The 27,571-nt window shown below is 43.4% G+C and overlaps 1 protein-coding gene across 2 annotated transcripts in view; it reads left to right on the top strand.

Moving 5' to 3' along the window:
• The window catches only part of LHFPL3 (LHFPL tetraspan subfamily member 3), a 570,448-nt gene that overhangs the window by 493,743 nt on the left and 49,134 nt on the right, over positions 1-27,571 (top strand). Inside the window, exon 3 of one of the 2 annotated variants that reach the window (XM_007982482.3) lies at positions 14,129-14,176. The exons of the other annotated variant lie outside the window; for it this stretch is intronic. Coding sequence (XP_007980673.1) covers positions 14,129-14,145 — 17 coding nt within the window. The 3' untranslated portion in view covers positions 14,146-14,176. The remainder of the gene's footprint in view (positions 1-14,128; positions 14,177-27,571) is intronic. 2 annotated transcript variants of the gene reach the window in all.

Below are 27,571 nucleotides of genomic sequence, written 5' to 3' on the forward strand. Positions count from 1 at the left end.
CCAGGAGGCGAAGGCTGCAGTGAGCCAAGATCGTGCCACAGCACTGCCTAGGCAACAGAGTGACACTCCATCTCAAAAAAAAATAGAGTTCCCAAAACATACTGACTCCCAAAGCCCATACTTATGAGGCTCAGACTGTGGTTTGGCCTGATCCTGGCCCCAGGACTTCAACCCAGCCCTCACTCCCAGGGAAGACAGCATACCCCCATTAAGAGCCTCCCATGAGGTGCCACTCTCCCTGACCAAGGGTCCTCAGGCTAGGCTTGGCCTCCATCAAAGGGAAGCAGAAATGGGGGCATATAAAGGAAGAGAGTAGAAAAAAAGTAAAAGGACCCACTCCTGCAGTGGAGAGCGATAGAGGTCATAGCTGCTTTTTAAAAGGGACTGCTGGGCTTCTTGTGGAATATATAGAAGAAGAAAAGGTGGCTTCCCTTTGGATAGGATGGGTATTCAACCCCAGGATGGGACAGTCCTGGTCGGTTTACACCTGCTGGCTTGCATAGTTGTTAATAGCACCCACTTTCACTCGCAAAAGGTACCTGATTGGACCAAAACAATGACATGGTGACTCTACCTTGGAAAAGAACTAAAATGTTTTTCCTATAACTCATAATACATGTATAGCTAGAAAGTGACCATTTCACTGTGTGGCCACATTCACCTTTACAAATTAAAAATTATATTTGTATCCAAACTATCTTAATCAAAATAGTATATCATCAAGCCGCACTTTTATTCTTAATAAAAAAATGTTATCTATGCATAATATGATACTGAAATTAACCAGAGAGAGTTTTGTTTAAAGTGCATTCTTGCAGTTCTTTGTTCCCCTAATTGCTGGAAAATTCAATTTGGTCATGAACTCAAACCTCTCCTGTATTTGTTTTCCTTAAGAAAAACTGAGTTTGTTTCTTTTGAAGGAAAGGTTGAAAAGTTTAAAAGACCAAGCAACGAGCAACATTTACAGCCTGGAACTATGTATGTCATCTGTTTCAGGAGAGAAAACAGAGTTACTCATTTCCACAGTGGGCCTGCAGCCCCCTCTCCTCCAGAATGCCCTCACCCACCACTTTTTTACCCAAACCTACCATTATTACACCAAACCACCGACACCCCAGTAAGATTTACAGATTCTCTGAGAGCTTCCTGCAGCATAATTTTCTCATTTGAAAAATAAAGATGCAGTGGGGATTTTCCTGCTTCACCAAAAAAAAAAAAAAAAAAAAAAAAAAAAAAAAAGATGCTTTAAAAAATGCTTCAAAATACCATACAACACATGTGGAATTGTTGATAGAGTGTTGTTTTTGGAGCCAGACCTGTATTTGAATCCCCACTAAACCTGCACCACTGCTTATTATTTGGGTGACTTTGGTTAGTGACTGAAACCTCTTGGACTCGCTGTTTTATTGGTAAATGGAAGGTTAATAATACCTGCCTTCCTCAATGTCTTAACAAGGGAATAAGATGGCATAACGAAATGCCTGGCATTCAGTAGCCGCTTTCCCTGATTAGCCCTACAATCATTTGGTGACTAATGATGTGGGCACTATTAAAATTTTGCAACCTCCTTGCTTCTTCTATTTTCCTGTCCCAAGCTGGAATAGTGAAAAAACTTTAAAATGGAATGAAACTCACAGAAGTCAGCATTAGCCTTTGTTATTTTTCAGTTTCATTAAAAGGGCTTGATGCAGAAGACAGACTGGAATGTTTGGGGTTTTAGATGCACCGGATGATTGTCATTGTCCCTTTATGCTGGAAAAATCTAAAGTTGGTTGTGTTGTCTATCATTCTGTCAGACAATATTAATATCCCTAGCATTACATCCTCTATTAAACATAAAGAAAACAACTATGAAGGATCAGGTTTTGCTCCCAGAGACACATTCAGTGGCTCTTGTTTATAGGGTTTGAGTGCATACAAAAGAGGATAGAGATTTTTTTCATAACAAGTGTTCATTCTGTCCAAATGTGTCATCGCATAATACTCCTGTAAAGCATATTTAACCTAGCAAATTGAGTCCTAAAGCATTTCTTTCATTCTGTTGTTTCTCATTGAGACTACTCCTTCATCCACTTCAAATAGCTCTTTCCCTGCCATGGCTCACCACTTTGTCTTAGGATCTCTCTTCTCTCTGTTTGATATTTCTTTTTTTTTTTTTTAATATATTTCTGCTTGATGTAAAGGTCAAACCAGATGGTTAGAATAACTCAGTCCTCAGCTGGGTATGGTGGCTCACTCCTGTAATCCCAGCACTTTGGGAGGCCGAGGCAGGTGCATCACCTGAGGTCAGGAGTTCGAGACAAGCCTGGCCAACATGGTGAAACCCTGTCTCTACTAAAAATACAAAAATTAGCCAGGCGTGGTGGCATATGCCTGTAGTCTCAGCTCCTCGGGAGGCTGACGCAGGGAGAATCGCTTGAACCTGGGAGACAGAGGTTGGTGTATTAGTCAGGGTTCTCTAGAGGGACAGAACTAATAGGATATATATATGGGAGTTTATTAAGCATTAACTTACATGATCACAAATTCCCACAATAGGCTGTCTGCAAGCTTGAGGAGTAAGAAGACCCAGTCTGAATCTCAAAACTGAAGAATTTGGAGTCCGATGTTTGAGGGCAGGAAGCATCTACCACGGGAGAAAAATGTAGGCTGGGAGACTAGGCCAGTCTCTCTTTTCACATTTTTCTGCCTGCTTTATATACGCTGGCAGCTGATTAGATTGTGCCCACCAGATTAAGGGTGGGTTTGCCTTCCCCAGCCCCCTGACTCAAATCTTAATCTCCTTTGGCAACACCCTCACAGACACACCCAGGATCAATATTTTGCATCCTTCAATCCAATCAAGTTGACACTCAGTATTAACCACCACAGTTGGAGTGAGCCGAGATAATGCCATTGCACTCCAGACTCCGTCTCAAAAAATAAATAAATAACTGAGTCCTCAAGAGGACTTTCTTGGCTTTCAGCCTCACACTCCTCCTGAATCCTCACCTCACTCCCTTCTGTGTCTCATAGCTGCCCTCGTACATCACCAGTGCTTTTGCCTTCTGACCTTAAATATTCTGAAGCATCATTTGCTTATTGAAATCACCCATTTATGTCAGTGCTGTCTAGTTGAGCAGAAGGGCCCAAGATGGCAAGTTCAGCTGCTGAAGTGTGGCAGTTGCCCTTGTCAAGTGGAGACAAACACATACAAAGGAGGGATGGGAGGTGGACGGAAGGAAGACATACGCCCAAAGCCAACTCATCAACTTCCAACTTTCTATTGACTTGTCAATTACACACACGTGTGCACAGTCCAATCCGCATGGCCCGAGCAGGTCCTGCAGGCGTAGAGGGCTGCTTCAGCTTCATGATGGTTTCAGTGGAACACGCCCAAGGGATTCCTTTAATAGTACTCTATAGCACTGAGAAGTTTGTTCATCTCAGTTGTTCTCTAATCGCTTAGGTCCATTGTAACCTTGGATAGGTAGAGAGAGGTGCCTTTTATTTTGGTGCAGGTGGGAGATCATTATCAGCCTGATTTATATTCATTAAACAATTGTAAATTCACATTTTCTTTTTGTCATTCTTTCTTCCTTGCATTCTCTTCACCAGTATAGGTTCTGCTGTGAATTTTCCATCCTCCAGTGTGGTCTCTGGAGTCAGATGTCCTGAGTTCAAGTCTTGACACTTCAATTTACCAGCTGTGTAGCCTTGGGTGATACATTTTATCATTCAAACCTCAGTTTACTAATCCTCACTAATGAGAATGAGAATACTGATTATCTGATTGGTTTGTTGAGACTAAATGAGTTAATTCTCATAAAGAGCTTAGTATGAGGCACAGAGTAAGTGCTCCTTAAATGTCGTTCCATCAACCAACATTTGTTGTGTGTTCCTCTAGTCAAAGTGATTTTTAGGTTTGCTCTTCATGGAGCCCTACACTTTGCATCTAGGCAGGTAGGAGATTCTCTGTAGGCACAACAGCACCAGCAAGAAGGTAAGCTTAGATGAGCTGTGATCCTGGAGTGGCAGTCACTCCTTCATCTATTCATTTCACTCAGTAAATATTTATTGAGCACCTACTATGTGCTAGGCACAGTTCTAGGAGATAGCAAACTAAGTAGACAAAATTCTTGTTCTCCAGAACTTTGTTTTTTTGTTTTTTTTTTTTTTGAGATGAAGCCACTCGTAATGTATTCTCTATGAATGCAAATATATATAAATACACATAGAATCTGCTTTTACAAAAATTGTATCAAATTCTCCATACTGAAAATGGCTCACTTCACATGATGTATTTGACCATTGTTTCATGTTGATCTACATGTTAAATTATTATTTTTTTAATTTTACTTTAAGTTCTGGGATACATGTGCAGAACATGCAGGTTTGTTACCTATGTATGGTTTGCTGCACCTATCACCCTGTCACCTAGGTTTTAAGCCCTGCATGCATTAGGTATTTGTCCTAATGCTCTCCCTCTCCTTGCCCCGAATGGGAGGAGACAGAAAATAAATAAACGTAAAGGGCAAGAAAATATTAGAAAGCATAAAGTGCTATGCAGAGAATTTATCCTGGGTAGTATGCTAAATAATGACCAAGTAGTTACCCTCGGTTGTATGTTCAGGGAAGGCCTCCGAGGATCTGATATTTAAGCTGGTGTGCAGAGAAACTGACCACAATGATAAGAAAGATTTCTAGGAGAAGCGAAGAGCACGTGCAATGATCCTAAGATGGGAAGGAGAATCAGGAAGGAGGCCAAATTGCCTGGTCAGTAGAGAGTTGTGTGAAATGGAGCTGGAGAGGTAGACAAAAGCCCAATCCTATAGGCCATATATGTCAGGGAAAGGAGCTTGGATTTTACTCTAACTGTGATAGGAGTCACCAGAGGCTTGTGAACAGGGAGGGACATCTGATTTACATTTTTAAAGGTACTCCGTGGCTGTCTTGTTGCTTTCTTCTATTGTCACTGGGTATGCTGGCCCCATATGCTGAGGCACTTATTGTCTTTGGAAGAAGCTAGCCCATACAGCCATGCAGGAAGAACTACCAAGATGCCATCACACTCTCATCTAAAAAGCCTACCGTTCTTTCACCATTTGCGCTCTTAGAAAGTAACAGGATGAAAGCAGTGATGGAAGCAAAAGTTGACCATCTGCCCTGAGAACTAAAGTCCAAGAAAGATCATTTCAGGGCTATGGCGCCATGAAGGTTGGGTCCTACATTCTGGCCCTCTGTTTTTTATAAGTTCATTATGCTCTGCTACCCATTCTGATATTCCAGAGCTGAAGGATTTACCCCTGCTGAGCAGAGATGAGCCAGGTTAACTTTTGGGGTGTACAACAAACTGGATCTCAAGAATATTTGACTATTATAGTTTGTTAGTCTACATAGAGTTGCTCCTAGGAGCTATGGCTTGTAGGATGTCAATTTATCTCTGACGACAAATGAAAATTGCACCCAGTCTTGTGTCTGGGTTCTGAAGCTAATGAAAATGTGTTTGAAAATAACCCCACAGCCAGATAATAGTAAGATGGGGATCTTTTATAATATTTCATGGTGATGAAGATCTCTGTTCCATTAGGAAATATTCAATGTGTGCAGAATGAACATTGGGCAGGGAATCAGAAAGCCTGAGATCTGGCTTCAGGTATACCACTGGTGAGTCGTGTTTAAAGTTTGGCAAGGTACTTCAATTCTGCAACTTAGTCTACTTGTCTCTAAAGGAAGGAACTTGGATGACTTCATCCTGGATCATCTCAGCTCTCATGTTTGATTGTCCATGTGCCATTACCCTGATTCCCTACTGGCCACATTTGTGGAATGGCCGGGCTAAGAGCAGAGACATCTGATCTACCCTAGAGCTGATTGGACCACACAGGGTTCAAACCTACACCTTTGACTTCTTTAGCACCTTTTCGTTATCAATTGAACCAGCCATCTGCAGTGAGGAGGAGTGTAGCTTAAGTAGGTTTATCTTCCGCACTAAACTATATACTCTTTAATGCTGTAGTCACTAAATTGTACTAAATCTTCCCTGTGTATTTTATATTATTCAATCCTCATTAATAATCCCATAAAGTAAGTGCTAACATTATTCCCAATTTAATGCAAGAAACTGAGCCTTGAGGAGGTTGAGTAGTTTGCCTGAGGACACACAGCTAAAAAGCACCAAATTTATTTTTTTTATTTTTATGTCCATAGGTTATTAGGGAACAGGTGGTGTTTGGTTACATGAGTAAGTTCTTTAGTGGTGATTTGTGAGATTTTCGTGCACCCATCACCCGAGCAGTATACACTGAACCCTATAGAAAGTACCAATTTTAAACTCAGTCTAACTCAGAGCCCACACAGGAATTTAGCTGCCACATTCCAGTGCCATTGCTTACTTATTTGACCATATTCCACAATACTTATCACAGTGTTTGATATTATTAGACATTCAATAAGTGATTCTTAAACGAATAAATGTTTGATGCTAGCATGCCTTCAATATAACCTTGAGAAACAGTATAACCATGTTATATTAAGAAACAACATAACCTTGTGAACCAGAGGTCTTACCCACTCTACTTAGACTTAGTACAGAATTGCTCATGAAATCAGTCCCAGTAATCAGAGCTTAACCTACATAAGGACTTATGGATATAACTTACCCCAATGACCCTTGCCATTCTGTAATTAGCCATCCTTTTGGTTCTCAACTGGAGGGATGCAGCTGGGAAAAACACATGAAAACCATCTGAGAAACTTTATCAAAAGACAGCCCTTTGTTTCACACCTGCCCCTCTAACTAAATCCAATCCTATCTAGGGAGGGTGGAAATGGCTAGTTCTGTGCAAGTTCTCAGGTGTTTCTGATACATTTTGCTGTGTACTTCCACCTCTGCTTCTAACCCTACATATACACCTCCATTGAGAAGAACTACCATTGTAGTGAAAGTCAGTTCTTCATTTAAATGAAGTCTGACTTTATTAGAATCTAAATTAAGTGATAAGGCTGTGTGTGGCTGACTTGAACATAAAGACACCCAGAATTCCAACTGTATTGTTTATTATTTTACCGATGAGTTTTGACTGTAGCTGACATATTTATGTTTCATTGTATCTTTTCCAGAATCTGACTTGTAGAACAAAGTACACAGCTTGCTTTCAAATTTGACTAAAGCATAGTAAGTGTTATAGAGCAGCACTGTCTTGCAAAACAGTGGTGGAAATGTTCTATATCTGCTCTGTCCAATTTCATACCCTTTTGAGTGCTTGAAATGTGTCTAGTGAAATTGAGGAACTGAATTTTTAATTGTGTCTTATTTTAATTTAAATAGCCACACGTGTCTAGGGACTGCTGTGTTGGAATGTGCAAGTACAGAGAAACATTGCTTCATCTTTTTAACCAAAATAATGTAGTAAGTACCAGGACCCATTTCATTTTTAAAAATCCCTTTCAATAATGGCTAAAGCAAAAACAGAAACAATGCTGTAAGAGCCCAGACTAAATTCTAGCATGCTTACATTTCCACCAGGGAATGAATTCTTAAAGAAAGAGAATATTCTGACCCCAGAGTAGATGAAAGCAGGTAGGCAGAGAAGAGACACTCCCAAGGGGAGCTCCCTGCAGGTTCCTAGTAGGCTGTGAGACACAGAACAGTGAGACCATCAAGGAGAGAGAAATTTCCCCTCAGAGGAAAATCTAAATGTGGTTTTAGCCACCTGTCACCCCAGAGGGAGGACAGGATGGCAGTGTTAAATTGGTGAGATTGTGAAAACAGGGAACTTAACTAACCTTCAAGGTCAGCTGAGGTGTTTAAAGTGCATTTCAGTCAACAGAACTCCGGTCCTGAAATCCTGAGGGTTTTCACCTATATGGCAGATTAGAAACCTGAATTTCTTTTATATTATAAAATTAACAATTTTGGGGCCAAGCGTGGTGGCTCATGCCTGTAATCTCAGCATATTGGGAGGCCGAGGCGGGCAGATCACTTGAGGTCAGAAGTTCAAGACCAGCCTGGCCAACATGGCAAAACCCCCATCTCTACTAGAAATACAAAAAATTAACCAGGCAAGGTGGCAAACACCTGTAATCCCAGCTACTCGGGAGGCTAAGGCACAAGAATAATTTGAACCCAGGAAGTAGAGGTTCCAGTGAGCTGAGATCACACCACTGCACTCCAGTCTGGGCAACAGAGCAAGACTGTCTTAAAAACAGAAAGAAAGAAAAAAACTTAAATTAACATTTCTGGCTGGCCACAGAGGCTCACACCTGTAACACTTGCTTGGGAAGATAGTAAGTCTCTCTGTACTCAGAGGGTAGGTTGGCTATATTACTCATATTACCCGATAGGTGTATTGCTTAGAAAACTTTGTTCTTCTGTTGAAAATGGGAAGAAGTATGGTGGGGTGGTCCTGGATCATGAGTCAGGAGGTCTACCACTAACTCTGTCCCTAACAGGCTTTCACTTGTCCTCTGAGATTTTGTTTCCTAATCTACAAAATGAAGCAAGTTGACTAGATAATTAATAATATTATTTATTAATTGATCATTAAAATTAACTATAGTTATACATATTAAAATTGACAATTATAATGAATAATTATTACATATAATTATTAACGATGTTAATTATTATTATCCAGTAAATTTGCTTCATTTTATAGACTAGGAAACATCTATAAAATTTGGACTGGAAAATTACCAAGTTCACTCGCAGCCCTAAACTTCTTTGATTCTAACACTAAATTACAATACTATCTTGTATTCCTTCTCTGAAAGGCCTCTCAATTAAAAATCATTTTCTCGAGGACTTTCATTTCTTTTTTGTTTGTTTGTTTTTTATTGTGGGTTTTCTTTTTTTTTTTTTTTTTTTAATCCTTTTGAGACAAGGTCTCAGTCTGTCACCCAGTCTGGAGTGCAGTGGCACAATCACGACTATTACACCCTCAATCTCGCAGGCTCAAGCTCAGCCTCAGCCTCCAGAGTAGCTGGGACTACTGGCACATGCCACCATGCTAATTTTCTTTCCTTTAATGTAGAGACCAGGGCCTTGTTGCCTAGGCTGGTCTTGAACTCCTGAACTCAAGTGATCCTCCTACCTCGGCCTCCTGAAGTACCGGGATTACAGGCAGGAGCTACCACTCCCAGTTTCCTTCATTTCTGTACTTTTTATTGCTACCCTCCCCACACTGAACACCAAATATCCAGGAGGGATGCATACAGTCAATACTCAGCATTCCACCTATTATCTACTACTACCTAGGAAGCGGGAAATTAAACCATAGAACCTAAATTCCCAGGGCTTAGTGAAAATCACCCAAATAAAAAGAAATAGTCAGAAGGACATTTTGGTGGTTTTTCTAATATTCTAAATGAATGAGACCACAGTTCATTTAAGTTTGAATAAATCAAATAGAAACATGAAGGTTGTCTTTTTTAATGTTTCGAGTATAATAAATAAGCTTATCAGCTCATTAGTTGAGCCTCCATGATGAGTGATTCTTATATTTAGTGAGTCCTGTGAATAGTCAGAGTTCTCCACTAGGAGCAATGATGGTAAAAGGTGTGTCCGTGGGCTCATAGCACAGAGGAAAGTATGCCTCACCCACACATGCATGGTACCAGCAAGCCTCCGCTGCCTTTTGGCAGGGGCATTGATCTTCCTTTTCTCTAAGAAATCCTCTCCCATCTTATAGAAAAATGCACAAAGTACATCCCATTGCCTTCATTGGAATATGACCCCTATGATCCCAGGGATCATTTTCAGGGGTCAGGGAGACCCCGAAGAGTTTTTTCATGAGGCATGACTATGTAGCTAAGACAGAACCTTCCTCAGTGGCCTGCAGTCCACGTTCTGCATAAAACCCAGCTTCACCTCAACTTATTTTCTCCATCCTAGGGGCATGGATAAGGACATTGCATCCTCATTGTGTCTATGGAAAATGGAATGATGATCAAACAAAGATACTGATTCAAGTCAATATGTATTACGATGCATTATGTGGGATGTGTGTGTGTGTGTGTGTGTGTGTGTGTGTGTGTGTGTGTGTGTCTTTGGGGGTACCTGTGTGTGGCTGTCCCTAAGCCATCACATGTCTGCTTTCCCATGTATGACTTTCTGTGTGCAGAGCTTTCATTTTTATCTCTTCTTTGCTCCTTCTGTGAATCTCACTGCCTCTTGGCTGTCTCTCTACCTCTCTTCTCTCCTCTCCACTGCCTCTTTTTACTAGCAATAACAAAACTGGGTGGATCTTTAAAATAATTTTTGCACCCATTTATTTGAGTTTTATGTTCCCCTTACTAATTCAAAAAGAGAGTAGGGCATTTTATACTCCCTCAAAAGAATGATGCTTAATCCCAGCACTTTGGGAGGCCAAGGCGGGCAGATCACGAGGTAGGAGATCGAGACCATCCTGGCTAACACGTTGAAACCCTGTCTCTACTAAAAATACAAAAAATTAGCCAGGTGTGGTGGTGGGCACCTGTAGTCCCAGCTACTCGGGAGGCTGAGGCAGGACAATGGCATGAACCCGGGAGGCGAAGCTTGCAGTGAGCCGAGATCGCGCCACTGCACTCTAACCTGGGCGACACAGCGAGACTCCGTCTGAAAAAAAAAAAAGATGCTTTGTTGATGTGGTCCTCATTGCCCCTCTATTGTTTCAGGAGATCTCAAGGCAAATAGTTTCTCCACTCCTGACACCAGAGAAAGCAAAAGGAGAGATAAAAGAGGCCTGGTGAGGCTTCATCCATCATGGTGCAGATCCAGTGGGAGCGACTTCCTGTCCTGCCCTTCCTCAAACTCATCCTCCCCCTCCTCTCCTCCTCTCTCTCTATGCTCCCTACCTTCCCCCACCATGAATATTTCATCTGTTCTAGACAGCACTTTTATAGAGGATTAAAATCAGTTTCTAAACTGTTCCCAACTACCCTAACCAGCATGTCTGTTCTGGTCAACCTCCTCACACACACACAATCCTTTAAAAAAAAAAAAAAAAATCAGTTATTTTGATGAGTTAAGCATAGCACAGCAAAATACTCTCAAGGTTACTCAGACATCAGCTCCTCCTCTAGTGGTAGAACATTTTGTGGGGGGTGCTTTTTCCTACATGGGCTACCCACCAAAACCTAGCCTGACAGCTTACACCTAGGAATACACATGGCCTGCCTGGGGAGGGGATTGGGCCCTGGAGCCCAGAGCAGACCTTAGAAGTGACTGCCATTGAACTCTTGACTAAAACTCACAGTGTATGGGATGATAATGCCATGGCTGTCCTCGCTGCATTGAGACCTCCAGCCCTCCAGATGGAGTCCTGCAGGCTGATGAGCTCACTGACACCAGAAGACGTGGCATTGCTTGTCTCCTCGACACAAAAAGCGTAACTGCCTCTATCTCTTCTGTCAAAATAATGACCTTCTTCGTCTGTTGTGGAACCAAATGCAAGACGATAATGCCAGATGATGATTCCAAAGCAAGATAATGACTTATTTGAAATGATTTCCTTTGAAATCATCTTGTATTTCCTAGCCTAGTTATAATTTGGTTAATTGATTAATAATTCTGTTTAAATGTCTCAATTTCTGCAAACACCAATTCAATATACCTACTTTTTCTGGTTGAAAATGTCTTTGCTTCTCTAACCATCTTCTACCTCTTTTGCCTGTGTGCAGCTTTGCCTGAGCAACATTCTGATGACATAAATAGCACCCCTTCAAAAAGGTGTTGAACAGATCAAGGTGTCTCTCTGTGTTCCAGAGCATGAGCACTATAATGTGTGTCCTTGAAACAGTACCTCTGATTGGAAAGATCTAAGACCATGTCTTTTAAAAGCCAACCTCCCTGCCAGACAAATGAAGCTACCATTCCTGGCAGCCCTAACCCCTACCTGCAGCACGGGGCATGCTGTACTTGACATAGTGAGAGGCTGCCCAAGAAATAAAAACCCAAGCCCAGACTCTGGGAGCTTGCAGCTCAACTGGCAGCTACTGAGCTGGGGAATTCTACAACTCTGGAGTGCATTTACATATTTTTTAATGATCTGGGTTAAAACCCTGCTCAAAGCAGAGGTCTTCTCAGAGCGCAACAGTGTGGGACCACAGATAAACACGCACACTTCCACCTCCGCGGTGGAAGAATGCACCTCGATGGAAGCTGAGCACATTGCTGCACTCTGTGTTTCAGGGAGCGAAGGCAGGGAACTCACCCTTTCTGGAAAGGTGAGTTAGGCAAGACTCCCCAACGGACTCTGATGTGTTCCTCAACATTCTTCCTCTCTGTGTTCCATCAGCTAAAAACTTCCAAGGTCGCTTTTAATTTCTCATTTGAAATGGTGTTTCTGACACCCAACTTCATATAATCAATCGAGTCACTTCATCCAAATACTCATATCCTGAAAAGAGTCAATACAGTCATTCATGCCTTTGAAAAAGTGACAAGGAGCAGAAAGAAACTTAGAGGAGAGGCCTGCACCTTCTATTCTGAAAACCATCTCAGGCCAGTGATGAATACAAGTGACCAAAAGAGAGAAGTAAGAAGAGGGCCAGATGGGAAGCAGGAAATGAGAAGCTATCAATCAGATAGGAGGTGTTGGAGGGGAAGGAATTTGGTGTCCAGAAGGAGATGACAACCCATTAATCTGAGTTTCATGGAATGCTACATGTTTTTAAATAAGACCTTTCTCAATAGGCCCATCTACATGAGCAAACGCACCACTGGGAGGTGGAGAGAGTGGGATTCAAATTAAGGAAAAGTGAGGAACTAACTGGGCACTGGTGCTGACCAACTCGGGACTCAGAGCATGGTCAGCAAAGGCAGACTCAAGCCCAGGTCATCCACAGGGCATTTTGCTTGCAGGTACCTTTTAGACTAAGTGTCCCATTCTTCCCTGTTTGACCACAGTGTCCTGCCAAGTGAGGGCAAAGCTAATAAAATGGTTCTGGGAAAGAATGGGGAGAGAAGTTCACCCATCTGCATGATCAACCAGTTGATCCTCACACCAGCACCACCCCAAACTCCCATCCATGCACTGGCACCTTTCAGCAGCTCTCTGTGAGGCACTAGATGGAGGCAATTGAGAAAATGGAAGACAACAGCATGGCAGGGCAATACCTGAGGATGTATGCATAGCCTTGAAGCATACGGCACGAACCAGGCTTTAGAGTTCTAATTGATCTGTGATGTACAATTGATTTTTACTTATCTTTCTTTTAAAGCTACTCTGAATTGCTTTAGGATAATCCAGAATGTGAAATGATGTCCTCAAAGAATTTTAATGACACTTGGAACGATTGCTCAATCCATGTGTTTTTTTGTCTTTTTCCCTTGATTATTTTTCTTATTGAGCATCTAAAATTCTCTCCAAGTCCTTGACTTTCACTTCTTTTTCCTCTCCTTTGGGTGGTATTGTCTGAGGAAACCAAAGATGAAAGTAATAAAAACAACGATGGTGTCTAACTCTTAGATAATGCTTGGTATTGACTAGGAATATTCTTTCCTTGGGCTTGTAGAATAATAGAGATATTCTAAGTATTTCTTTTCTTTCTTTTTTTGAGATGCAATTTTGCCGTCACCCAGGCGGGAGTGCAGTGGCATGATCTTGGCTCATTGCAACCTTTGCCTCCCAGGTTCAAGCAATTCTCCCTGCCTCAGACTCCCATGTAGCAGGGATTACAGGCGCCCACCCCCATGCCCAGCTAAATTTTGCATTTTTAGTAGAAATGGGATTTTGCCATGTTGGTCAGGTTGATCTCCTGACCTCAAGTGATCCACCCACCTCGGCCTCCCAAAGTGCTGGGATTACAGGCGTGAGCCACTGTGCCCAGCCTCTAAGTATTTCCCATGCGGTAATCCATTCCATCCTCACCACAACGTGATGATGAGGTAAGTGCTACTATTGGTCCATTTTACGATTAGGAAACCAAAGCACGGGAAGTTAAGACACTTGCCCAGGTCGCACAGCCAGCTAGTAGCAGGCCTAAAGTTTGAACCAGGCAGTCTGGCTCTCAGGACTGTGATTTTCCTCATTGTGAATGTCTCTGCACACCGTCAATGGAATAACCAGGAATGACGTTGTTTGTTTTAATCTTTAAAAAACCAAGTGTGAGCTCTTAACTTATTTTACCTTTAATGTTCTGTTTTTTCCTCCCACACTCTCAGATGATGGAAATGCTTAAGGCAAACTAAGGTAGTGTGAGACCACACCATGTAAGTGTGAGCATGGCTTTGTGGGTTCAGCTGTGTTTTGTGCGCTTCTGCCTTCTGTTCCCGCATGTTTTCTCCGCTGTTCTCTGATTCCCGCTTTCAGCGCTTAGCACTTGGGCCGCATGAAACTGCCGCTTCAAGCCATAAATCTTATGTCTTTGTTCCTGATTTTATATCTGTGCTTCTCTCTCCCACAATCTCTGGCACTTGCAGCTGTCAGCCTGGCACCTCCCTGGGAAGGAGCTGGGGAGTCCTGGGGATGTGTTTGGTTATTATTCTCTGACAATGAGCACTTGGATGATGAGCTTTTAGAATTCTAGGCATGTGTCCACACTCTCACTGCAACATACTACTACAGAGTGTGGAACCACACATGTGGGCATCTCTGTACAAACCTTGTCCTTTGCTATGCGGCATTCTCTGGGGCCACCAACCTTAAGCGGATTACTGCTGTGGGAGTCTCCGTAGAGTGAATGCTAAGTGAAAGTAAACACCATTGTGCCAACTAACAGGGCTAAAATGAGCCATGGAGAGAAGAGGTCATCTTCTCATGTATTATGCTCCCTGTGTACACTTGTGCATGTGATGGAACAAAACTGTGACTACGAAGGAAAAAGAATAATGGGTTTCAAGCCAGATACGGACTCTAGTGGCCCTTCATTGTACTGTTTACACATACACACACATGCACACACACACAATTCCTTCTAGTATTCCTTGATTTTCCATTACCTATATCTCCAAACTGAGTGATTTCAATATGTGATAAACTCGATTTACAGAATAAATTGAGAAGGAGGTATTTGTCCCTAAGAGCATACCTGGAACATTTAAAATATGATCCTGACTGTGATTGCAGGGTTGGAACCGCCTCTTGTTCTCAATTTCACTGAAGTTTCTGGTGTGTGTTGAATGGAAATTTGCAGGAAACTTCCCAAGATAGTTGGCAGAGATGACAAGAATGTAAAATTAGAGGGGCTCTTATGAGATATGACTGAGTGCTGCCCAAGCCCCTGCAGTGTTGAGACCCAACCCATCGTTTACAAACAGAATTCTAGAGCTGATGAGTCCTTAGAGACGGAGCCTTCACTCCAAATCCCTTAATTCACAGGAAATGGTCAAGGTTTCAAGAGAGAACGTAACTTGCCCAAGATGGGGGCGGAGCCTGGATTAAAACTTAATCCTCCTCTTCCCATCAAAGCATCTTTTTGGTGTGATATCCCAGTTCATTTCTCTCTGGAAGAGAATCTCTTGCACACTACCAGGAGAGCCTTTGAAAAGTGAAGGAGCCTACATCCCAAAAAAAGACCCCAAGTCCCTCTCCTGGCTCTGCCACGAAATATCTGGGTGAGCTTGAGAAAGTTGCTGTGCCTCTCTGGACCTTGGGCTCCTCATCTATAAAATGAGTTTGAAAGCAGCTGATTTCAAAAGTACATGATGCTAAGTTTGCTGAGCAACCTTGGGCTTTTCATGCAGTTTCCTCCCGCAATATTCATTTTCGTCTGTAGGATTATGAAAGAAGTTATAGTCAGGCTTTGCAAATGGGGACAGCCTCCAGGAGCAAGGGCCTTGTGATTTTCTGTTACTAACTGAAGAAGAACAAGGGCAGGAAGGAGAAGGTGCAGATGAGGAGCACGCAGCCTGTGCCCTTTACACGGACCTATCAGACTCAGATAGATGTGGCAAGCTCCGGTTTGGTCATCTCAAATCAGCCGATTTCAGTAGTTTGGGGTTATCCAGCTGGTATGTACTTCTCTTCTTCCTGAGATATCACTGATCAGAGCTCTGGAACTTGAGCAGATCCAGCAGGTGAACAAGGTTACATTCTCTCCTTTTCAGTGTATTGCTAACCAAGTTAACAAGACCAGGGAAGTCTCTGAGGCAGTTGGAGAATAATTCAAAAGCCAATAAGGCAAGAATAGAAACCCACACATGCCAGCTTTCAGCAGAGTTTTGAGATACACCCTTCACTTACATAAAATTATGGAATTACACTTATTAACCAAATATGCAATGTCACTTTTTTAACAGAGCTTTCTCTTTCCATGGCAAGTAAATGACATTTTTATGATGATTTTTTTTTTCTTGGAGACAGAGTCTCGCTCTGTTGCCCAGGCTGGAGTGCAGTGGCACAATCTCAGCTCACTGCAACCTCCAATTCCCAGGTTTGAGCGATTCTTCTGCCTCTGCCTCCCTAGTAGCTGGGACTACAGGTACACACCACCACGCCCAGCTAATGTTTTGTATTTTTAATAGAGATGAGATTTCGCCATATTGGCCAGGCTGATATCGAACTCCTGACCTCAAGTGATCCACCTGCCTTGGCCTCCCAAAGTGCTGGGATTACAGGCATGAGCCACTGTGACTGGCTATGATGAATCTTTTTTAGAGAGCAAAAACTCATCACTTGATTTAACATTTTGGTCCATTTGGGTTTTCATATATCAAGTGTAGCCGATTACACAACTTTTTCCAAACAAACGCATCTAGTCTGCAGCAGCCTTCCCTGAATCTGACACTGATTGAAAATCTGGTGGGAGGAGCAGGACAGGATATGGCAGAACAGGGAAAATCACAGAGGTGGATCATTTCTTGTGTACTTCTTAAGTTCTAGTGCACTGGACAAATAGCACCACAAAGAGCTATGGCCTCAGAAAGTATTACCAGGATAGAATTTCAGCTCCAGAATTTTGGCAGAGAAGGGACTGAGAGGCAGCACATCTGGCTGGAAAGGTTGTGCAAAGAGACTCTTGATGCCACCTCTGCATGGCACTTCATGTAAGATTGAAAGATGATAATCCACCATGTCATTTGAGGGAAGCAGCTGTTGGAGATAATGAAGGGGACTAATTCTTGGCAACTATCACTGCCCTGGTGTTACCATTCCTTCTCCTGTGACAACTGCAGCACTGTTTGAAGAGGAAAACGGCATTCTTGGGCAGCCACACAAGACTAGTTGGTCTTCCCGCTGAGGATGCTGGGCAGGCAGGCAAGCATCACAAGCTCCTTGCCTTAGTTCTCCCTTTGCTGGAGAGCCCCCAAACAACAGTCAACCAGCTTGGAGCAGGGGGTGGATTTCAGGCTTCTTTCAGGTCCTTCTTTGCCCCTTCCTAGGATAATCGTTGTCCTGCTGAGCCCTCTAGTGACCAAATTGGAAACTGCAGGTGTCTGAGGAAAGGTAGGTAGGGAGAGGAAGGGAAGGGGAAGGAAAAGGGGAAGGGGACGGATGGAGGAAAGGAGTCCTGTGGACTGCTCCTGAGCCACAGCAAAGCACTCCACTGTCTGTGCAAGCCTCAGCCTGAAATACTTTCTAAATATTTCAGAAGAAGGGGCACATCTATGGCCTGAGACCCTAAAATATCAGCCTGGAGGCCTGATGGCCTGTCAGCATGCAAACATGCCAAGTTGGTTTCCTGGTTAGCCACGGTGATAATGAGGACTCTGCCTATTTTTTTTTTTTTTTTTTTTTTTTTTGGTTAGACAAGATCTCATTCTGTCACACAGCTGGAGTACAGTGGCACGATCTCAACTCACTGCAACCTCCACCTCTGGATTCAAGCAATCCTCCCACCTCAGCCCCCCACCCAAGTAGCTGGAACTACAGACATGTGCTACCACACCTGGCTAATTTTTGTATTTTTAGTAGAGATGGGGTTTCACTGTGTTGCCCAGGCTGGTCTTGAACTCCTGGGCTCAAGCCATCCACCCACTTCGGCCTCCCAAAGTTCTGGGATTACAGGTGTGAGCCACTGTGTCCAGTCAACTCTGCCTTCTTTTCTGCTTCTAGTTACTCCAGCTTAGTTCTGAGAACTACTAGAAGCTCTAGATTTGGCCAGGCCTTCATGTCTTGCCGTAGAGGAAACCCCAGAACTAACTGAGCGTTCGAGAGTCTGAAGAACCAGCCAACAGAGCCTAGCCATCTGACAGAGATACACATTAATTTGCTCCCTCAGGGCCCTGCACAGACCGGCCTGGCTCCTGGGGGCTGGGTGGCCCTGCACTGTGTGGGGGCCAAGGCCCTTGGCCCACTTAAGGTTCACTGAAAAGTCAGTGACATGCGGCAGATTGATTAATAAGAGAAAAGGCATATAAATTTATTTAACATGTATTCCTGGGAGCCTTCAGAATGAAGATCCAAAGATTCAGGGTAAATTGCCCATTTTTCTGCTGAGGTTCAACGAAGTAGGGACAGCCATATAGAAATATGATTGGACAAAATGGTTAGGATCTAATGCTAATAGAATGAGTGGGGAAACCCAGCAAGGCCTCTCTGTCTAGATTCTTCCTGGCCTCTCTGAGCCAGCATTCCTTCCTTCCTGGGTATGGGGCAGGACCCTCTCTGGAATGGGGGCCTTATGGCCTATAGTCAAATAAGGTGGATCTGAAAATTTCTTTATGGCCAGTTTTTATACAGATAGAGCAGAGGGAAAGTTAGAGTACTATATTTAGATGCTATGCCTGGCTTTGGAAAAAGAGGGTTCTGGTTTCTGTGACCAGCCTTGGAGAAGAGGGATTCTATTAGGTTCATGCAAAAGTAATTGCCGTTTTTTAGGTCGGGCATGGTGGCTCTAGCCTGTAATCCCAGCACTTTGGGAGGCCAAGGTGGGCGGATCACCTGAGGTTGGGAGTTCGCGACCGGCCTGACCAACATGGAGAAACCCCATCTCTACTAAAAATACAAAATTAGCCGGGCATGGTGGTGCATGCCTGTAATCCCAGCTACTCGGGAGGCTGAGGCAGCAGAATCACTTGAACCTGGGAGGCAGAGGTTGCAGTGAGCCGAGATCACACCACTGCACTTCAGCCTGGGCGACAAGAGTGAAACTCTATCAAAAAAAAAAAAAAAGTAATTGCGGTTTTTGCCATTATAGTTTCTATGGCTAGCCTTGGGGGAGAATGAGACTGGGAGACAGGAGAGCAGAAGAAGGTCAGAGAAGATCTTTTGCTTCTGAGCCTGCTTCTGAGGACTTCATTTTTGGGTGGTGTTTTCTGAGCCCCAGTAACTGCTTCCCCGGACATCCACCTGCTAGACAGAAAGAAAAGCCCAGCACCACCACTACCTCCAACACCCTGATGCAGAGGGCTTCCCCAGGACAGGAAGTAGGTTACACCTGACTGACGTGAAACTAAATTGTTTTAATTGTTCCAAACTAGTGGTTCTCAAAATGTAGCCTCCAGACCAGCAGCATTGCCCAGAAACTTATTAGAAATGCAGATGTTCAGACCCCAAACCTGCTAAATCAGAAACTGTGGAGGTGAGCCCCAGGAATCTGTATTCCATAAGCCCTCTGGGTGATTCTGAGACCCCCCCCCCAAGGTTTGAGAGCCACCACTCCAAACACTGATTCTCAGATGTCTATAGATAGAAAAGTAAAACTCCCAGTATTTAACATGTAGGTTCTGAGCACTCACCCACACAGATTCCGAAGTTCTACAGTGGTGTGCATAAATCTGCTTTTTGACCATCATCCAGGTACTTCTGATGTGGGAGACCCACAGGCCACCACTTTGACAGATTCTGCTCTAGAAAAAATAGCGCCATCTTTGCTAGCAATTTTACCTTCTCTCTTAGAGATAAATATTGTTCTCATGTCTTGCCAGTCATGAAAGAGATCTCAGCGAGTATATCATAGTATTCCAAGTCTTCAGATGGGATTGTAATGTTTATTTTGACAGGTTAGTTGTTGCTCCCCTTGTAAGGAACATCTCGGTAGTATCTGCATCATAACTCAGGAAAGAAATATTTCTCTGGAAAGAAATGTGAATTACTGAGAGAAAAGAAAGAACGGGAAGCCTGTGGCTGGGTGTTTTCTGAGCGTGGGGACACATCTCCTTGGGAGTCTGAGTCTCTGGGCTGGTCTGCTGGGCTCAACCAAGAAGCCATGAGTTACCTCTAGGCTGTGAGTCCATCAGAGAACAAGTGGCCCCTTCTTCCTTCTCAGAGAGCTGGAGATTTACTGCTGCTTTCCCAACAGGACGCAAGAGGATAGCTGATTATCAAGCTCCTGGGGAAAAAAATGGCTTTCAAAATCTGAGGTTATGAGTATACTTGGCTTATACGGCCAACGCATTGGTCACCCTGGAAAAATTAAGTTCATATTCGTGAAGATTGTTGTGAATATAAAGTCCCAACGCTCCTCAACACAGCTCTAAGCCTACTGGGAGCTCCAAAAGAGATTGTTCTCTTCTGTATCACTTATCTCCCCCATTTAACCCTCCAGTTCTCTCCAGAGCACCCACACCTTCATGGGGTACTAATTCTTTTGGATATACCCCAAGAAAACTAAGGATACTCAGTCACATTTTCAAGAATCTGACAGGAGCAAAGAAAAAGACTTGGCGCTGAAGCTCCTTGTCACCCGTCACCTAGGGTTCACGTTGCCTAGGCACCAGCACTGCAAAGATACCATCTACTTGGGCAGTGGCTTTCTCAGGCTCAAGCCTCTATTTTCAAACCACCAGGGTAGAGCAGGGGAAAAGCTGGGTCTTTCCATCGTTCCTTCCTCCTCCCTTCTGCCTCCTTTCCTTATCCATTTCCCCACATTCCTTTTCCCACCTTTTCCATGCTTCTGTTAATTACACCAGCTTTTTTCCCTCTCCCTCTCAATTTTCTTGTTGGGCTGCCCACATCCTGGAAAGCAGTACCCCCTAACCCTCACACACACCCCAAAGAGCTCAAAGAGCCTCACCAGCATTAACTGCTGAAGCCACGTGCATCCTGCCAGGCAGGGAATGCCACCTTAGTTAACTGTAAGACATAATTAAAGGGCAGATCTCCCCTCTCTCAGGCAGAGAGAGAAGGGAAGCAAGAAAGGGCAGAGCTGCAAAGGAAAATCCAGAGAGAAGCCACAATGATTTGAATTTTAAACTTACTCGGTGGTCCAGAAATGTGCAGCCTGCTGCCCCCCAGCAGTGGGGATCAGGACACTAGGCAGGGAAGGGAGGTGGAGGAGGAGGGCCGTGCTGAAAGCAGGGCAGTAGTAAAGAGAAGAAAAGCCTTTTGTCCAGAGAGCAAAGCCAGTCTTCACAGAGTTGTCCTGGTTAGGAAGAATCCTGTTTGGGAATTGGGAATAGGCCAGGCTGGCCATGCTGGCAGGAAGCTCTGACTTTCATCTCACTTACCTGTCCTTTGCTCCTGCCCCCAGGGCCAGCTCCATATTCTTTGCTCCTACACCAGAGCCACATGACCAGTGCAGTCCCACAGGGATCCAAGCTCACAAGGGCTCCCATGCTTGTGGTTTAATGCTCTGCAGTCCCAGTCTTGACATTGTTAATAGTCGTATCTTTGAATGTGTGTTTTGCAAGTGAACTCTGATGGGACAGTGAGGCACTGGAGCATGGGGGATGGGGGCATGGAGACTGTTCATGGGACCAGCTTCCTGCTGCCTCCTCCTCCCTCCACCCACTTCCCAGTCCCACCCCCACCTTCCTGCAGATGGGTTCTCAGCCTACTCTCCTGAACCCTGAAACCCTGAGCCCTGCCCAGCCTGCTTTCCCTGTGCCTGCCCAGTAACCACTGCCACCGTCTGCCCCAGGCAGGGGTCTGAGCACAGAAGAGAGGATCATAGTTGAACGCACCTATCCTGAAGCATCTCGGGGCAGGGCATAGCAGTGTCTGTCCCTGCCCAGGACTAGCAGTGCTACAATGTGTCTAGTGGACAGTGGACAGAGTCCACAGCTCAGTGAGGAGCAAGCCTATTGCCCACCTCGATCCAGTTACCTAGTAGAGATATTACAATACCCTTAGGATCATTTGTCTGCCGTGGGTTGGGAATACCACCAGTGAGAAGGGGAGGTTCCTCAAGACAGGGGACAATGAGTTGGGCCAGCAGCTGGTGGGAAGGAGACTCTGAAAAGCCATCAGGCCTGAGTGACAGCCTGTGAGGATCCTAAGCACCCCCATGCCAGAGGGAGTGCTTTCAGTCAGTTCACTTGAGCCTACTCTGTGCCTGGGGAACCTTTCCCTCCCTCCTTCCAACCTTCTGGAATCTGTCTGTGTTTGCCTTTTCTGGCCAGAGCACAGCACCTTCCAGGGACAAAATGCAGATTGCGTGACTTCAGTGATTGTACAGATGAATTAAATGCTCTGACATTTGCATTTAAACTGGCATTGCATGAAATAAAAATGAATGGTAAATTAGTGCTAATTTGATTTTTTTGTTTTTATTTACTTAGAATGACATTAAAAAGTACATTTTCAAAATCCCACAACAAGATGAGAGGGACCACAGGAAAAAGGGAAAATGTTTGTATTTTAGTGCTTTTAATGGCACTTTTTCCTGCTTTTTGAACAATTTTAATTTAACCCTGGGTCTGCAAATTATGTAGCTGGTCCTATCTGCAGCCTAGTTCCACCTTGACTTGGAGACGATCATCTTTGCCTCTACACAATGTTAGAGGTGAAATTCTAGTACTGTAGGAGGGAAACAGTTCCCAATCTCTGACTGTAGGTAATTTCAATCTTATACGTTTACCCACCAGAGAAAAAAAGGAGGAAACTTAAAGGTAAAAAGCAAAGAGGTGTTTGCATTTAGACAAGCATCACAGGCGAGGAAAAACAACTCTTTTACCCTTTTGAGTTCTTAGCTGGGATGAACGCCTATAATAAAAGACAGGTTAACAAGACAAAAACAAACAGAAGTTTAAGAACATAACTTCATGTATACATAGGAGATACCCAGAGACATGAGCAAATTTCAAAGAGGTGACTTTAAGTTCAGGCTTAAATACCATCTTCAGCTGAAACAAAGAAAGGAAGGTATTGCAAGGGCCAGTTAGGGGGAGGTGACCAGGAAGAGCATGGTAAACAAGTGGAAGGTTTGGTATCCATATGTGAGTGCCACCTTCATGGAGAAGTCTGACTTAGAGTCATCCTCCTTTACTCAGCACAGAATTTCACCCTCATGAATGGAGATTTCCTTTCTGGATATGAATTTCCCTTACAAAAGGGAACTCCTACCCTGTCTTCAGAGCTTCTCCTATGTCTGCAGTTTCTCAAAATAATCAGCTCAAAATTATCCTTATACCGAACAAATGTATTTCGGGATGGCATACTCTAGCTGGTAACTTCCTATATGCACAGGGCAATGTGACATCTATTCATTAATTATGAGAGACTCTCTTCAACAATGTATATTCTTATACTCAACACAGATTGTCCATACTTCCAGCATATTACAAATGATTTAGGTCATTTATCACCTTCCAGTCTGAAGTCCGGCGCCTCAAATGACAATTAATAAGCTTGTAATTTCTCATAGCTTCAGTATGAAAAAAGGGAATAAAGCAAAATTAAGAAAACATCACTTCTGTAGCACCATTTGTCTAAGTAAAATGTTCAGGGCTACATTTTAAATGAGATTTTTTTAAAGAGAGAGTAGAGCACCTTGCCCCTTCCTCCCAGGTCAAAATCTATATATATATAAAGTGATGCCTGCAATGGTGTATAATTTCTCATAATTACTCTCCATCTCTCCATTGACTATTAATGTATCCACCCAAACACACCTTTCTCTGCACTCTTGTGAACCTCAGTAAGCTCTTTAGTCTGGCGTGGGAAGCTTAATGTATTTCCTGTGAAATTGTACCATTCTCCTTGATCAGCTTATCCCAGCTTTGCAAATTGAAAAAAAAACTTCATTCCTGGCATCAGCAGTCTGTTAAATTGGTTCTGATTAATAATTGAATCTTAAGACCCTTTCAAGACAACATTTACGACAACAGATTAGTGAGGAGGGGAGAGCGATACCGTACGACACCATGTTGTGATGGAACAGACCGATGACCTCAACTGAAGTTAAATGTGGAGGCCAGATTCGGGGAGCTTAAATCCTTAGAGAAATCCATCATCAAAATACACAGGACATCTCCCCTGCGGACTGATGGGCCTACCTACCATTTATTTTCCAGTAATATACTTCTAATGCTGATCAAGATGCATTCTTCTTGGACTTGGAGTGTGACTGCAAGTCACATTCCTATGTTTCACATTAAGCTCTCTTAGATTTTGAATTATTTATAATGGTGTTGCAGAATATTTCTTCCTTTCATCCTGAGGAGAAAATACAATCCTTCTGAAATGTCAGACTAGAGAAATAGACAGGCTCCTAGCTTAACAATCCAAAAGAATGCCCTTCTGGATGTTTTTCAGACATATGGATGTCCAAATAACTCCAGAATTTTTTTTTTTTTTTTTTTAGACAGAGTCTCACTCTGTCACCTAGTCTGGAGGGCAGTGGTGCAATCTCAGCTCACTGCAACCTCCACCTCCTGGGTTCAAGTGACTCTCTTGCCTCAGCTTCCCAAGTAGCTGGGATTACAGGTGCCCGCCACCACACCAGTTAAAGTAGAGACTGGGTTCACCATATTGCCCAGGCTGGTCTCCAGCTCCTGACCTCAAGTGGTCTGCCTGCGTTGGCCTCCCAGTGTGCTGGGATTACAGGCATGAGCCAAAATAACTTCAGATCTTTCCAGCAAATCCTTTAAGCATGTCCATGCTTGCACAACACCAAAACTTGCCTGGACCCAGAATCTCCCAACCCCATCTATGATTGAAGGTAAATTCAGTCCTGTTATTCTTTTACCCATGTGAGAAAAAGAAGGAAAACTAATGGTAAAAGAATAAAGAGATTCTTGCATTTAGATGAGGATCTATCACATTTTTAGGTAACCCCTGGAGTTTCTCAAAGGAGGCCTGTCAGCTCCCTTAAAGTGTAATATCAGAACCATCTGGGGGATTGGTTTAGAATGCCGATGGCTGCACTCTGCCCAGATCTTCTGAATCTGACCCAGGAATTTTTTTTTTTTTTTTTTTTTTTTTTTTTAGACAGAGTCTTGCTCTGTCACCCAGGCTGGAGTGTAGTGGTGTGATCTTGGCTCACCACAACCTCCACCTCCGGGTTCAAGCAATTCTCCTGCCTCAGCCTCCCGAGTAGCTGGGATTACAGGTACCCGCCACCACACCCACATAATTTTTGTATTTTTAGTAGAAATGGGATTTCACCATGTTGATCAGGCTGGTCTCAAACTCCTGACCTTGTGACTCACCTGCCTCGGCCTCCCAAAGTGCTGGGATTACAGGTGTGAGCCACCAAGCCCAGCCAACTCCAGGAATTTTTTAGTTAACCAGGAGGTTCTTATGTGGTGCAATTCGAAAATCATCAACCTCCGGACACTTTCACTAATTTCAGTGTATTATTAAATCTAAGGATCCAAAAATTGTATTGTACACTGAAAACCTTTAAATCACTCACTTAATAGAACTAATTTATATGTTTTTTAAATTGCCAGAAATTGAAAGCAAATTTCTTTCAACATTCGTCCTTTCAGTAAGCATGTATTACGACCTGGATACTGTGCTAGGTTCTGTACATTAACTGATCTTCAGAGCTTCTCTGTGAGCATTGATACCCTGCATGTTCAGTACACATCAGAAAATCTCAGGCTGCAAGAATGGGATGAAAAGTGAATCTTTGAGAGGTTTAGCAAAAAAGGTAATAACAGCTAACAGACTCCCAATTTCCTTGCATTTTTGTGATTGTGCTATATGCCAGGGACTTTGCCTCTATTATCTCATTTCACCCCCATGATAACCTGTGAAGTAGGTACAGGTAGATTGTTCCCATTTTGTAGGCGTTCATTGTACACATAAGGACATCGTAGCTCAGTGAGCCTCTTTGACTAGCAGGCGATGCAGCAGGGACACTCTCCCAGCAGTCTGCCTCTGGAATGAAGGCTTTTTATTCACCACTACCAAGGCAGTTTTCCTTTCCATAATAAGGCAGGGCCAGGAAATGATGCTACCAAATGCAAATATAATATCATATCATATAGGCAGCTAATTTCTACTCCAATAGTGATTCATTCTATATTATATTACTCATTGTATATTATGGATTCATGAAGTATACAATATATGCCAGACCTTATACCAGGCTCTGGGGATACAAGATGAATAAATGTGTGCCTCAAGAAGCTCCCAGTTGCTAAGACATCCAGTTATATAGAAAGTTCAGAATTAGAACTCAGAACCCCCAACTTTCTTGAGGCTATTGAGCTGCCTGGCATGCCTTTCTAAAATCCTCCCAGGAAAATTAATTTCCAACCTGGATGCATTATTGTGATGTCAGAACAACTCTGCCAATTTGACTGTTCTTACTCAACCAAAACCACTCCTGGGGCAGTAGATTTGAAGCGGAATCCCCTTTGTAGTGAAATCTGGAGAATTATAATTTTTAACATGTTTTGATGTGTTAATGTTAGTCTTTTTCCTCCTTTCTGGATGCTGGTAAAATTTACTGAGCTCCCAAAACTGGCACCCTCAGTGTAATTCCTAATAAATAAAGACTGAAACTATGCACAAGAGCAGCGGGAAGTTTTTGAGCTGAAAATTCCACAGGAAACGGGGCGTGTGGTTTGTAATCATTACTACACAGCAGCTTCTGTGGCAGTTAAAATAAAGTCAAGTAGGTAAATTCTAGCTGTGTCCCAGGCTACTTCCTGCTGTGAAGGCTGAATGCAAACCAGAGTATCTCAAAGTCAATATAAAAACTGTGTACAGGTTTTTCCTCAGCCCCTTTAACATTACAGGTGTTTCAGGACTGTTGGAGGATTCCTGGGGCAAAATAAACCTAGGGTCTCAGTTACAGGCTGTGGGAGCCACAGGCTGTGGCTCAGATCTTACTACTTGCTGGTCTCCTCACCTTTCAGTCTTTGGTGCTCAAGAGCAGATCTACCCTGGGAGATCCCCTCTAGAAGGTAAATATAGATAGACAGTCCTGCCCTGTCCTGCTCATACATTGTCATCACCGCAGGTTGCTTTCTCCCACCTTGAAAACCCTCCACCCAGGACCACACCCATACCCTATCTGCCTTCTCCACCTCCATTCCTAGGCAGCTGAGCATAGCTAGAGAAAGACCCCAAATGTGGTGATGTATCTACATACCTCTCGCCTCTGCTGCCCACTCCCTGCCATTTGGTACCTCTTTCATTTCTTGCAGACTCCTCCCACATCCCTTCCAGAAGTGGCTCCAAACCTCCTCCTCTTTGCCCAAGCCTTCAGCACCCCTCCACCCTCACTGAACCCCAAGAGCCCCTGCTGGGATAAAACTAATCAATAACAACTTCTCCAAATTCCTTCTCTCACCTCAAATCTTTTCTTTATTTTCAACCTTTTATATTCTCATCTCTGTCTCGGTCATTTTTCTGTCCCAGAGCCTACTATTCCTCCTGAGTTCTTAATCCCTTCCCCTTGGGTCCCTCCAGAGGTTGGAGTCTGTCAATTACTTTCTTTTTCTTCACATTGGAGTGCTTTCTCCCAAGTTGCATCTTCCCTTCATCCTATAAATGTGCTTATCCTGTAACAGTGCAGGACCACTACCTGCATGTACCACACCTAG

This window comes from Chlorocebus sabaeus, chromosome 21 (genome assembly GCF_047675955.1).
Source record: "Chlorocebus sabaeus isolate Y175 chromosome 21, mChlSab1.0.hap1, whole genome shotgun sequence".
Taxonomy (NCBI): Eukaryota; Metazoa; Chordata; class Mammalia; order Primates; family Cercopithecidae; genus Chlorocebus; species Chlorocebus sabaeus.